This window comes from Pteronotus mesoamericanus, unplaced genomic scaffold (genome assembly GCF_021234165.1).
Source record: "Pteronotus mesoamericanus isolate MK-2021 breed Mesoamerican mustached bat unplaced genomic scaffold, CSHL_Meso_final contig_1203, whole genome shotgun sequence".
Taxonomy (NCBI): Eukaryota; Metazoa; Chordata; class Mammalia; order Chiroptera; family Mormoopidae; genus Pteronotus; species Pteronotus mesoamericanus.
Window position 1 is genome coordinate 446909 of NW_026555043.1, and position 13598 is coordinate 460506.

Genomic DNA, 13598 nt, shown 5'->3' on the forward strand with positions numbered 1-13598 from the left:
TGCCGGGGTGTCCAAACCCTGGCCTGTGGGCCGCATGCGGCTCGGGATGGCTACAAACACAGCCCAACACAAAATTGTAAATTTACTTAAAACATCAGATTTTTCGGTGATTACACATCACAATGTATTTAATGGGTGGCCCAAGACAACTCTTACTTTTCCAGTGTGTCCCAGAGACACCAAAGGGTTGGACACCCCTGCCTGAGAGTTTATAAGTAAATGTGTTAACTTGACCTGCCCCATACACGTATGAAGTGATTAAAAAGGGGGCTATTCCCACTCCCTAGGGGGATTGCAGTGAGGGAGAAGTAAAGGAAGCATTGTCCCCACACATGTCTGCATAATAAAATATCTGCTTTCAACTGGCACTTTAAGCAACGGGACAGGGCATGCAGCATCGTCCCATCATTGTGGCACACGAAGAGTGTGGTCACCATGCAGAGAAGCACACCAGGGCACTGGAGCGCACGGGACCGAGAGCGTCCACGGCACACAGTACACGTTTTAGAGCCAAGCAGCATTCGGAGAGTTGTGAGCATATTGAAGGAGAGTAGAAAACAGTTCACCCAGGGGGGACGTTCAGCAAAGAGAACAATGAACTGGTAGCGACTGATTCTTTCCTGCTCTTCCTTCCCACCATGGAAACTAGGACACTTGGTCAATGGTCTTTAAGATCTCTGAAGATAGTTTCACCAAACACGGGGATTAGTCCTAAAGAGGCTCAGAGATTTCCTCCCACGCGACATACCCTGATAACAGAGACACTGTGACCTCAGTAATTGGAGAGGCTGACTCTCTCCTGCACAAGGACGTCAGCTCACAGAAATCACCCTTTCAGCTGAAGATCTAAAGTTTCCAGCACAATCAAGTTGTTGTTCACAGGGCCAAGGAGAAGCTGCCTGCCTTGTTTTTGGCAAGTAAGCCTGCTAGACATAGGAAAATAAAAAACTCTACAAAACCATTGATAAAATAGTCATAAAACTTATTATGAAAAGGGGAGTAGTGCCCTCAAAAGGCAGAGGAAATATTCGCGTATGAAAAGTGCTGGCTGCAGAAAGAGCAGGCAGAGTACCGGCTTGCCCAAACACACGCCAGTCTGTAAAAATGTGACCTGATGCGGCACAAGGGATTGACAGACATGTTGAAGACGGAGGTCTACTTGCAATGAGGAGATTACCCTGTATTATCCACCTGGAGCCAACCTAATCACACATGCTTAAAAGCAGAAAACTTTTCCCAGCCGCAGAGGACCAGAGAGAAGGCAGCGTGAATAGCACTCAGCCTGCCATTGCTGGCGCTGAAGACTGAAGAAGGGGTCAAGGGCTAATGAATGTGGAGTCCTTTAAAAGCTGGAAAAGGCAAGGAAATGGACTCTCCTCTAAGAACCTCTAAAAGAAACACAGCCCCAACACCCTGATTTTTGGCCAGTGAGACCCCTTCTCACTTAAACAGCCATGAGGAAAAAAAAATATTGTTTAAGCCACCAAGTTTGTGATCATTTGTTACAGCAGCAATAGAGAACTGATACAGCAGGAAATTAGAAAAAGAATTTCCTCAACTAAGTAAAAATCTAGGATTTGAGAACACATAGACTAAAACCTGCTTGTATTCTATTGAAATAGTTGCAAGGAAAAAGCCCCCCAAAAGGAAGAGATCACCAGATAATTCTGTGGCCTCTTCTCTAACCCCAGGGACACCTGAAAACTTCACCGTGAGTCACGACCGCCTTGCCGTTGACAATCCGCGTCCTCCGCCCTGACTCCGCCTGCTGCCTGCACCAACACGACTATTATTCCCTGTCTGCACCAGCACCCTTTCACTACTTGAGAAAACTCTTTCCCAGAAAAATAGAAATTGCAAATAAGTGTGTTGTTCATTCCAGGAACATCTCATCAACTCTTCAATAAAAAGGTCAACTGACTCTTCAAACCAAGACCCTTTGAACTCGTCTCCTCAAAATTCTTGCCTTACAGCATCCACCAATCGGAAACCATTATGCCATGTCTTTACCGAATGCTAATCCAGCTCCCACATTAAAACACCTACCTTCCAATGAGACTCTGAGGTCTTCATAAATAGCCCAGCTCTGCCCATCCCTTTGAGACACTATCAAGATTGTCACATTCTCCCTTGTCAAGTGCATTAGTTTTCTGTCACTACTGTAGCAAAAATCACCAGAAATTTAGCGGATTAAGGCAACCCAGATTTATTGTCTTACAGTACTGGAGATCTAAAAGTCCCAAATGGGTCTTAGCGGGCAAACATCAAGGTGTTGAGAAGGCTGTGACTACGCTCCTTCTGGCATCTCCGGAAATACTCCCTCTCCTTGTCTCTTCCAGTTTCTGGAGGTCACCTGCATTCCTTACTTTATGTCACCTTCCTTCACCTTCAACGCCAGCAAAAACATCATGGCCACATCTCCTTACCCTAACCCTTCTATCTCCTTTCACTTATAAGGACCCTTGATATTACACTGAACCTGATACAATAATCCAGGACAATCGCTCCATCTCAAGACCCTTAACTTAATCGCATCTTCAAAGTCCCTTGTGCCATGGAAAGTAACATCTTCACAGGTTCTGGGGATGGAGATGTGAACATCTTTGGGGACCATCAGTCTGCCTACCATACCAAGGTAAGCAATAAACTCAAGTCTGTCTTAGAAACAGGGTGTTCTGGGGATACTTCTGGGAGGTGGCATTTGGCACAATGCTAATAGAGAAATCAAGCTCGACTTCCTCTGCCATGACTACACATGTGCCCAGTGAAGAGGACTAGAGTCCAGAGACGTTCATCCCGCCCTTTCCGAGCCCGCCATGTTATTGCTTGGTCCATGCTCCTTTCCAAGGATAAGTGAACTCAGTCTAGTAAAGCCTAGTTTTGTGTGTTTGATTGACAACGTAAACGCAATACCACTGTTTCTTCTTGAGCAGAATAGGGGTTGTACCCTACAATTGAGGTTATTTTTAAAAAGTGATTGTGTGTGTGTATATGTATAAACTTATATACATACATATATGTATACACAAAAAATTATTCTTGGGCCCTACTTCCTCTGCAACACTAGATGCTGGAGGAAATGAAGTACTGCTCAGAGTTTGAAAGAAAGGATTTTAATCCACTAAACCTATCATCAGCCACATTTTTGCTCACAAATGTAGCTTCCATGTTCAGATCTTCGGAACTTACCCCCTGAACATTACTGAAAGTAAGAACTTGAAGACACAGTTCAACTGTTGCAAAATCAAACTAAAGAACCCTCTAAAGGACAGTCCACTTAAACAGGTTTAAGCCTAAATGCCTACTGAAAATATGGTTGCTACATTAGACAAACATTAAAAATTACTTTTTAGGGAGCAAATACATATCATCAAATTTTAATGCCATGATCTGGTTCTATAATGAAATTTAAAGATGTGTGAAGAAGAAATAAAGTGAAACAAAATATTGACATTTTCAACTTACAGTAATGGACAGAGTTTTATTTAATTCTTGAAAAAAGTAAGGCAGGATATGCATATATAGCAAGATGACTAATAGGGCAGGCTCTTGAGTCAAACTGCCTGGGTTTCAATTTTGGCTGTGGATTCTGGAAAAATTATGTAAATTCAGCAGTTAACCTCTCTGTGACTCAATATTCTCATCTTTAAAATGTAAATAACAACAGGATTACCTACCTCACTGAGTGGCTGCTATAATTTAGCCATTGGAAAGTGCTTGTCACATAGGAGGAAACTCTCACTTTTAACTGTCATTATTGATGAAGAAATACAGGCCCAAGTATTTTTTTTAAGAACTGTAAGGGAAGCACTAGTAGAATTATAGACAGTTAAGGGAAAAATAAAAATCAAAGGATATACAGTTGGTCCATTTTGCATCAGAGAGAGAGAGAGAGACAGAGGAAGGGAGGGAAGGAAGGAGGGAAGGAAAAAAAGCAAAGCAGCATGGAAGACACAGCATAAAATCAAAATGAGAGAAGTAACACCAAAAACTGTTATTCATAGGTTAAACAGCCCTATTAAATGACAAAATTTTTTAGATTTGTTTTTATAAATCCCACCACATACTGCACATAAGAGATGCTATTTAGAAGGAAGAAAAAAATACATGAGGTATATGGAAACATGCCTGAACTATCTCTTCATTTTGCTTGCCTCTACTAAAATATTTTAAGAGAGAAATATTGAGACAAAAAGGATAAGCAAAGATAAATTAAAGCAGGCATGACAATAGTAATATATGACAAAGTCATATTCAAGAACAAGTGCATTAAATGGGATTTAAAAATCTTATTTTGACAAAGGGCACAATTCACAATGAACATATAAAACTCATAAATCTTAAAAGTCAAATAACATAGGATTGAAATATACAATGCAAAAATGGCAGAAGAGGGAAAAATGTACTAGGAGTGGGAGACTTTAAGACAGTGCCTCAGTCTTAAATAAATCAACTGCACAAAAATAATGATATACTGTATTTGAACAATATTGCTTTTATAGATATATGTCAAACTTTTTCTTTATAGAAAACATTCTTTTTTCCCCCTCAAGCATCCATGCAACTGTAACAAAAATTAATCATGTACAGGGCTATAAAAATCTGATAAATTTTCCAAAAAATCAGAAATTGTATAAACCACATTTTCTGGCAACAATTAAATGAAGTTTGACTTAAGTTAAAATGGTCTTAAAATCAGCAAAAATAAAAAATTAGGAAATAGAAAAAATCCTCCTACAAGAAGGTCACTGAAGATATTCATGTATTAAAGAGAAAATCAATATTAAATCAGTGTAATTAAAGCTCTGATAGAAGAAGTGGACATCTGGTATCCCCGGAGAGATGGTACAGGACAAGAATAAAAATGTCCCCATCAGAGCATCAGCCATCCTTGTAAAAAAAAATTAGCATCTTAGTTAAGAGAATGAAGATAGTCCTAGGTTTAAATGATAGCTTCTGTGATCACGCCCAAGTTACTTTAACTGCTTTCCTAAAATTCTTGGGAGACACTGCTCCCGGCATTGTTTGTTATTAAACCCCGCCTCACGATTACTAGCAAGATTGCAGGCTCCCAAAGCTAGGAAAGCAATACTCCTGCAGCCTCCCCGAAATGGACTGCAGCATGTCACCAAGGGGACAGGGGGGTAGAGGGGCGGCCGCTCACAGCCAAAGCCCCAGCACCACGGTAAACTAGAGAAAATGAAAACGTTTTCATGGATGGAGTTTTCAGATTCTTTCATAAGCCAATTCTTCCCTATGCGTTACAAACTCTGAGAAGAAGAAACGCCACACAGTCCTATGAAGAGCACTCCATGAAGTGACGTGCCATCCCACCCTTTTTCTCTAAAGATTTTAGGACACTGGCGAATAAGCTTCAGGAAACACAGCCTTTGCTGAATCTTTTTTATGTGGTTTGTTTTTTTGGTTTGTGTTGGGTTTTTTGACACCAAGGCGATCTGCTGTACATTTTATTATGGCCACAAGGGTGCTTACAAGACAGGCCGTTGAGGGGTGGGGAGCATTGTCTAGGAAAGCAATGACCATCATTGGGTAACGTCATGAAGTTGCAAATAGGCCACAGCTCTCTGGTGTCTGATACCAAATCTTAAAAATATAGCAAAATCGAGGTTTTATAAATCAGATACTGGAAGCAGGTTTAGAGACAGTTTTGTCTACGGAAGTCATTAAACACACTTAATAGGAGACAAAAAAGTGCGGGGGGGGGAACCCATGTGCATTGTCCTTCCAAACAGCTTCACCTCAGCAAGCTCCCTAGCAGTGAATGCAGGAGGAAGCAAGGTTTGAAAGTTTTCTTCTCCTATGAGTTCTCCGTTAATTATTATTGCAATACATTTTAATGAGTAATAATATTGCCCCTTGGCCCTGGCCAGGTCACTCGGTGGGTCAGAGTGTCATCCCAGTGAGCCAAGGTTGGGGTTTCAATCCCTGGTCAGGGCACATGCAGGAAACAACCAGTGAATGCATAAATGAGTGGAACAACAAATCAATGTTTCTTTCTCTCTCTCTCCCCCCTCCTCCTCTCTCTCTAAAAAAATCAATAAATTAAAAAATAAGAATATTACAACTCAATAAACACCTCACATCTTTTAGCTTAAGCTCATTTTCTGTAAACTATAGCTGTTCAGACAGCCTTCTCCTTGCACCCAATGCACTCAATGAACTCTCTGTCCCATGCCACCTGCCACCAAATATGCACCGCCTCCACTCTTGGGGTCTTATTCTGGCTCAGCATACAGGAGCCTTCCACAAGGAAACCACCGATAAACTTCTGTTTGATTTCTTTTTGCCAAAACTGCTTTGCATTGTTCTCTTTAAAAATGATTGTTAAGCAAATGCTACTGTCTCAGGCCCAGCCAGGCCATGTCTAACTGGACATTGTTGGGAGCGCTGATGAGAGAAGCAGGTGCCTGAGTGCATGTGCCAATGACCGGCCATAATGACAGCACTGCAGAAGCCACAGGGGTGGGTTTCTTTATAAAAATGGGAATAAATTCAAGGCGATTATGGAAACGCCCGGAGAGGTCACCTTTGTAAGAGAAATTCTACCTATCCATGAAACGCATCTGCTGGTAACTTCGCCTGCGGCCTACTCAGTGCCTCTTCAGGGGAGTTTTTGCCCCTCTCCGTCATCAGCTGCTCCTTTATAACTTCCATGGGACACACAACCTTACTGCAGCAGCCTACCCTGCTGAGGGCTGCTGATAGGGCGGGAAGTACTATGCACTCAGAAATCATTTCCTGTTGTTACCCTCTGTCCTGCGGTACTCTCTGTCCCCCTAATTCTGAAGAAAGCTCACCCCGAAGGAGATAGCCTGTTTTATCTGTGTGCTGCCTAGTTCTCAGCTGTCACTTTAAATACACACCCATCAGAGAAAGTAAACAAAAGCAACAGAACATGCTGTACGCGAGTTCTAATGGGCTTCCTCAAACTGCCCCTCTGCCGACAGCGCTCCCCCTACATTAAACAGACTCACTTTAAGAAGAGAAATAATTAGTCTCTAGGTGTCTACTCACAGATTTGCCTATTAGAAAGAAAAGATGATTTTCATATCCTTTTTCCATTAAAAATAAATGATGTTATATTGTTGATGATTTGGAAAAAAGAGTAAAGAAAAATTAATTATCGCTGAGTACCTTAAGACAGTTATCACTAACCAGTGTACTTATTTCTTCTTGGTTATTTGAATTTATTTTTTTTTTACAACTATCAGTAGCATTTATATTTATTTCTTTTTGGTCCTTTATTTGGATTTTTTGCATAACTTTAATTTTTTTATAAATTACGGAATGGGTATCTTTCCATCAGTCCAATGTAGACAGTAATCATGTCATCATAAAAAAAAAGAGAGAGAGAGAGAGAATAAGTGGTCTAATCATTCCCACCTAGTATGGCTTACTGGATGTAGACCCTTAGCTAACACTTCCCATGTATCACGATTTAATTTTCATAACAACCCATGTAGTAACTGCTTTTTGCATTTCTGATTTTACAGGCGAGAAAACTGAGGCACTGAGAAGTTAAAGAGCTTGCCCAGGGCTACATGGCAAGAGCACAGACTCAAACCCAGGCCTGTCTGACTCCAAAACTTGTTCTTCATTTGTGCTCAAGACCCTGGAGTTCAGGGGCCCTTGTGGTCAATGGCGCCACCATTTTCATGCACATCTTGGCTCCTTCGGAGTGGCCTTCCCCGTTCACCTCCTCCACATCGGGACCCCTGACTGGCGCCGGTACTTTGTTGCAGCCCATCCAAGGACAGGTCTCTGTCTATTGATTACCTGACAGCGCTGATGTATGACTTGCTCATTGCATCTTTGATCTCCTTCATGTAAGTCAACTTTTCCCATTTGGCACGTTTTTGAGCTCTTTATTTTATCCTGAGCCCTTTATAAGAGACTGTGCATATGGCATTCTAATCCTCCTGTTTCCCTCTCCCACTCTCCCCCTCCCCGCCTACGCGACATTCCAGTTCATCTCTAAAGATAATTAACGCTGGTAGCCTCCACCACAGCAGGGAGAGATGTCTAGTGAAAACCCTACTCCACCCTTTAAGAGCTAGAGGCTCTTCCAACAAACAGATTCTACTTGTGATCACTTTTCTTGTCTGTTGCCACCTCATACAGTTTTAAGTTCACAGTGAGATCCCCTTTTCTTACCCCTAAAATGTCCATCAGAAACCCTTTTGGGTTCCTATTTTCAGCCGATGCTATAGGTTTACAAACACAATCCAAAGGCAACTATTGCTAACAACACTTTAAGAATTATTACAATTATTGATAGGTTGATATGGATGATTACAATAGAACCCCTTGTGCTTGCTTCATAATTACAATAATATTGTATTTCTTTCTTTTAGCTTTAATACTCTAATTTAGATAATTATCCGACAGAGTTCCTGGCAAGCATCTGGAAGATATCAATTTGAAAGAACCAAATACTAATTCTCTCATTCTAAGAGAATAATAAATTTTTTTTAAAGTTGCCAAATTATATTCATGTTGAAAAACATCCAACACACATGTCCTCTCTGCTATAAAAATGTCTATCCTTATTAGATATAATCCATATTCTGAGAGATTTACAAATTGCGAATTCTTCACATAAGTGTATTTTCTACCCCTCTGCATAACCCACAAGTATCATACAGTTAATTCTGCCCTTGGGGTATCATTCACATTTAATTTATCACTGATCTGCTGGAAGAAAAACTGTTTCTCCTTAGGACATGTCCAAAAATTAAAAAAAAAAAGACTAGTGTGCATTACAGAATGTACTCATTCTGTCCATAATGGGAGGAGATGTTTTTTAAGAGAAGTCACAGAGTCTACTATTGTGTTAAACCTAGAGAGGACAAGACTGTGCGTTACTGGAAATGCAAAACCTTTAACTGAGTATGTGCATTTTTCACTTCCAAGTAACAAATTGTCTTTCTTATTCTGTTCTACTCATTTCGGAGAAATAAGGAGGTACCTCTTTTCCTGTCTCTTTCTCATTAAGTCTCCTCATGCTTTCCTAGTGGGAAGAGATTCACAGTCCATAGGCCAAGTAACAACCCAAGAAGCATCAATTAATAAGAATGCTTTCTCCTCCTCAGAGAGACCAACTGATGAGGGGAAAAGGAGTCCTCTTTTCTTGTGATTTTATCCGCCATCAAGAAGAAATTACCGCCCCCCCCCCACCCCCCGCAACCAGCCCCAAGGCTCCTAAGCTATTTGTTAGCTGTGAACTTCAGATCCTATGCTCTGTCTGGTCCGACAAGCTCACAAAGGTAAGTGGACCCCCTGGTCCAAGCTATGACAGACAATAGCTGCTACAACTTCAGTCCACTTTTATAGGTACACATAGTCTTCAAGTCATGCGATTATATTCTTTCTAATGGTTGAGCTCAAGTAACCATCCCGTGAGTTTTACCTATAACACTAAGTGCTTTGGATGCTGGACAGTGTTTTTCCCAAACACGGTCCCATTCTTTTCCCAGGAAAGGTTCTTGCTAAGTGCCTGTGAGCTGCTTCAAAATCTGAAATTCAATATGAGAAGCCAGGTGCAGTCAAGGCCTAGCTGAAGGAGTTGCGAACTTTGAATCAGCTTGCGGCACCTGACAAAATCAGAGTGTCCTGGGATGAGAAGGAGACCATGTTTCAGGAGCCATGTTGTCCAGATGAACCACATCCATGGTGCTCAGCGTTACACAAAAAACCATGGGCTGATGAACTGAACCATCAGAGATTACACAATCACACACCTCGATGACTACCTGCCAACTAAAAAAGTGGACTGCGTTGTGGTAGCTATTGTCTGTCATTGCAAGCAAGGACACTGCACTGACCCAATTCCACAGCACAACTTCTAAATTTCTCTATGTTCTTCTAAGTAAAAAAGAAAGGGCACAAAGGCCAGCACTCTGTTGCCTGCTCGGCCACCAGCTAGACGTGGGATTTCTAGGCTGCGAGTCTGGCCTCCGTAAACCATAGGCATGAATTAGACAATTTCCCAAACCGCTTTGCATTCTAAAGTTTCATTCTAACTGCTACTGAGAATCTCAGCAGGATGCAAGACAGTCTAACAAGTGACAAGAAGAGTCTCCTGGACCCATGGATCATGCCCCCAACAGAAAAGGCAAACACACAAGGAGAAAGGAGTCTCCCTCCCCAGGACACTTGCACGTGCAGTGCCGCACAGGTGAGACAAAAGGAGAAGCTGTTGGGGGGGGGGGGGGGGGGGGGGGGCGCGGTTATGATGTCGCCTCTTCTGGGACCCTGAAGGCAACAACCATGTTTTGTAACAAACACGGCTTGTTATAGCCTCACTTGTGACGCGTCTTTCTTGGATTAACTTCTTGAGATCTCTAAGTGTGATACACAAATAATACTAGTTGTGCATCTCTTGCAATCTGGAAAACAGTAAAACTCTCTCCTTAGGCAAGAGAACATATGGAGAGGAGGGCGGACGCACGTTCAGGAAGCAGTTAGCCAAGTGGTTTAAGATATGCCTTCTCGACGGAGTAAAAAAATTTTCATTTGTACCTGAACATGCCTTTTGGAGGCAAAGATGTTCTTGGTTATTATCTTTTCCAACTCCTTATCACAGACTTAAAATGAAAATGCTCGTCCTTCAGGCGAAGTGATATATGCACTCATACATACACATATTATTATAAATATGCTAATAACATTCTGCATTAACACAGAGGATGAAAGTGCTCTACAGAAGATGCTGTAGCTCATTAATCCTCAGGAGATCCGTGAAATAGCTAGGGGAAAGGGACCGTGTGCCAGCTTTTCCGAATGACAGAAAACTGCATGGTTTAAGCAGTTTGCTCAAATTTGTCTCGTGGACCTTCAGCAGGGCCTGAGAGAACACAGAGTGTTACCTGCAAGTTGGGACTGACTTACCCCACATGCCTCTCATAAAAAGACCAGAGGCCGCAGTGCAGTCCTTCGGTGTTTCCTTCTATACTCGCCTTGCGCGCCCTGGACCCTTCCAACACGGGCAGCCCCGGCCAGGGCAACCGCCAGCACAGTTAAGCGGCTGCTTGCTCCCAGGCTCAGGGAGGCTCTCCGGGTTCTGCCTCCCTGCTTCCTGCTCCACTCCTCGCAAGGAGTCCACAGCCTTTACCTTTGCATTGCCGCTCCCCGTGTGCTTTCACCCCATTTCCACTTGACAACCTCCCTCCAATCTCACTACTTTGTATTTTCACCTGAGGCCTTCTTAACGATAGAGCCCCTAAAAACGCCCCTCCTCCTACACTCCACCTGCCAAAAAGAGGCACAGCATGTCATCTGGGCCTTTAGAATGTCACTGGTCACGACCTCAGCCTCGGACTCTTTCCGAGAGAAAGAGATGGGACAAATCTAAAGGCACTAAGTCAGTAACAACCGACCCTGGCTCCCCTGGGGTCAGGGTCTCCTGAATGTTTCCAGGACAGCCGCGGAGAGCCCCTCCACCCTGCCAGGGCTGGGCGGTGAAGAGGGCGTTACCATGAGGGCGGTGTAGGTGTAGGGATAGTGGTAGGCCAGGTAGCAGACGTCCCCACTGTGCGGGAAGGTGACGGCGAAGGTGAGGGTGTAATAACACTTCCTAGACGCTCCCGCTGTGACAGCTGCACTCTCGCGGTAATGATTCCTGGAAGAGAAAGGAGAAGAGGGGAGAATGAGGGAGACGCGAGGGAATCAGTCATTGAAGGTGCTAGGTGCTATAAACCTCTTGTGTTATATACTAGGACAATGGTCACTCAACACACTTTGTGGGTGAAGTTTAGAAAACAGAGAGAGGTACTGCTAGGCCATGAGCCAATGCAGCGATGTCCGGGCCGGTCCGTCTGCCTCCTAACTGTGGCAATTACGCCACCGGCCTTCCCTTGCTGTATCTGCAAAAGAGGCTATAGAGTGTCTGATAGAGGAAACAGAATTACAAAATAGAAAAAAATATGAATAATTTTGTTTTTCTTGGGATTCTACTGCAGGCGTACACTTTTGCCCCCAAATTTGGGTTTTCCCAACCTCTGCTACTCCCCAGATAACATAGAGTACAGCTCTTCCTTTCCTTTCCACCTGCCAAGCGGCTTATTAGCAATCACGACTAACTACTGAGTTCCAAATCAAAACGGAACATATGCCGTTTTATGTTATCACTGCCACAGCCCATTGTGCAAAGCCAATAAGGGGTCAATTCAGGGCTCAAACCCAGATCTGTCAGTCTGCAAGGCCTTTGTTCTTTCTTCTATACAATCCTTTCCTCCCAAAGGACCACATTTCTCATCCCAAACGTGGTTCGGCTTCTTCTAGCTTGAGAGTGCATTTTTTTTTTCCTTTGTCAAAGATGAAGAACCAATTTTGAGACTTCAGAGAACAACATCAAAGTAAATTGCCCCCAGAAGTACATTTCAGAACAATATTTCCCCCCGTGCCGCCAGATGCGCGCTGGCCTCGCCTGTTGATGCTGAGACAGCTGTGCCGGCTTTCCTGAGAAATGTTATCATCAAGGCCGCATTGTAATGCAAAATGGGCCCAGGCACCAAAAGATGTAATTTTACCTTAGAACACTTACAAGGTTGGTTTACTTGTCCATTGTGCTTTGGGGTTTTCTTGGGTGAAAGGGCGGGGAGAGGGGGAAAATAGATAATTATTCTGGGTGTGCTTGCAGAATATAAAAAACACAGATTATTCTTTTCTGCCTTTTTGCTACCTTCGTAACACCTCTCACCAAAGCAAAAAAAAAAAAAAAAAATCAAGTAAACAAGAAAGGGTGAAATAGGAAACCTCCAGTCTTGTTTCTTGTGGTTCTGTGTTTCTGTGTATGTGATGTGTATACATATAACACTAGAAATGAGAGTGCGAGAGTTGGGAGTCCCGCGGACTATGGCCTGATGCACTTCTCTTGCCTCAGTTTCTTCCAACATGGCACCTGGGAGCTTTGGTCGTTTTAAGGAAAGAAGGGTCCCCCTAACAATGTGAGGCCCTGGTGAGTATCCCACCCAGCTTTGCAGCATCACACCAACAGGACCGGTTTCTTTTTTGGTGACAGAACTAGACTCCCTCTGAGTCTTGATCCCTAACTGAGTCTCCATCCCGATTTCCCCAACGTTCTGTAGCTTCTCCCGGCTAAAAAGCTCAGGTTATTAGGAGCCATTCAATGAAGCAGATGTTCGCTCAGAAAGCACGCAGGCCACACAGGCCCTGCCTTTTATTCTCTTTCTGATTTCACTCGTAAAGGCCCCACTGCAAACAGCCGTTCTGCTTACCCCAAACTGAGAGAGTTAATGACACCTTTGTACAACGGGAGGGACCAGTGAAGTGAGGCGAGGCCATCAAAGGGTGCAAGTTTAGATGACCAATCAAAACGTGGAGGAGAGTTTCACCTGTGAGCAGCCATGTGTGAGCACACACATCACATGCGCATACCACATACACAGAATCATGAATGGAAAGGCAAACAGGAGCATAACGTCCTGTGCCCTCGCCATTCCCAGTTTTGGGCCTACAAACAATGGGGGCTGTCTGCAGCTCTCCTGAAGACCAACGGACGCCCTTGATGGCCGGTGGGAGTGGTTTCCCTTGGCATGAGCCATGCTTCTGTTTAG

At 43.3% G+C, this 13598-nt stretch overlaps 1 protein-coding gene across 1 annotated transcript in view; it reads right to left on the reverse strand.

Moving 5' to 3' along the window:
- Nucleotides 1–13598, reverse strand: part of AGBL1 (AGBL carboxypeptidase 1) — a gene marked incomplete at its 3' end in the record, with an annotated part of 285253 nt that overhangs the window by 190049 nt on the left and 81606 nt on the right. Inside the window, exon 16 of the mRNA XM_054585108.1 lies at nucleotides 11497–11641. Within this exon, the coding sequence (XP_054441083.1) occupies nucleotides 11497–11641 (145 nt within the window). The remainder of the gene's footprint in view (nucleotides 1–11496; nucleotides 11642–13598) is intronic.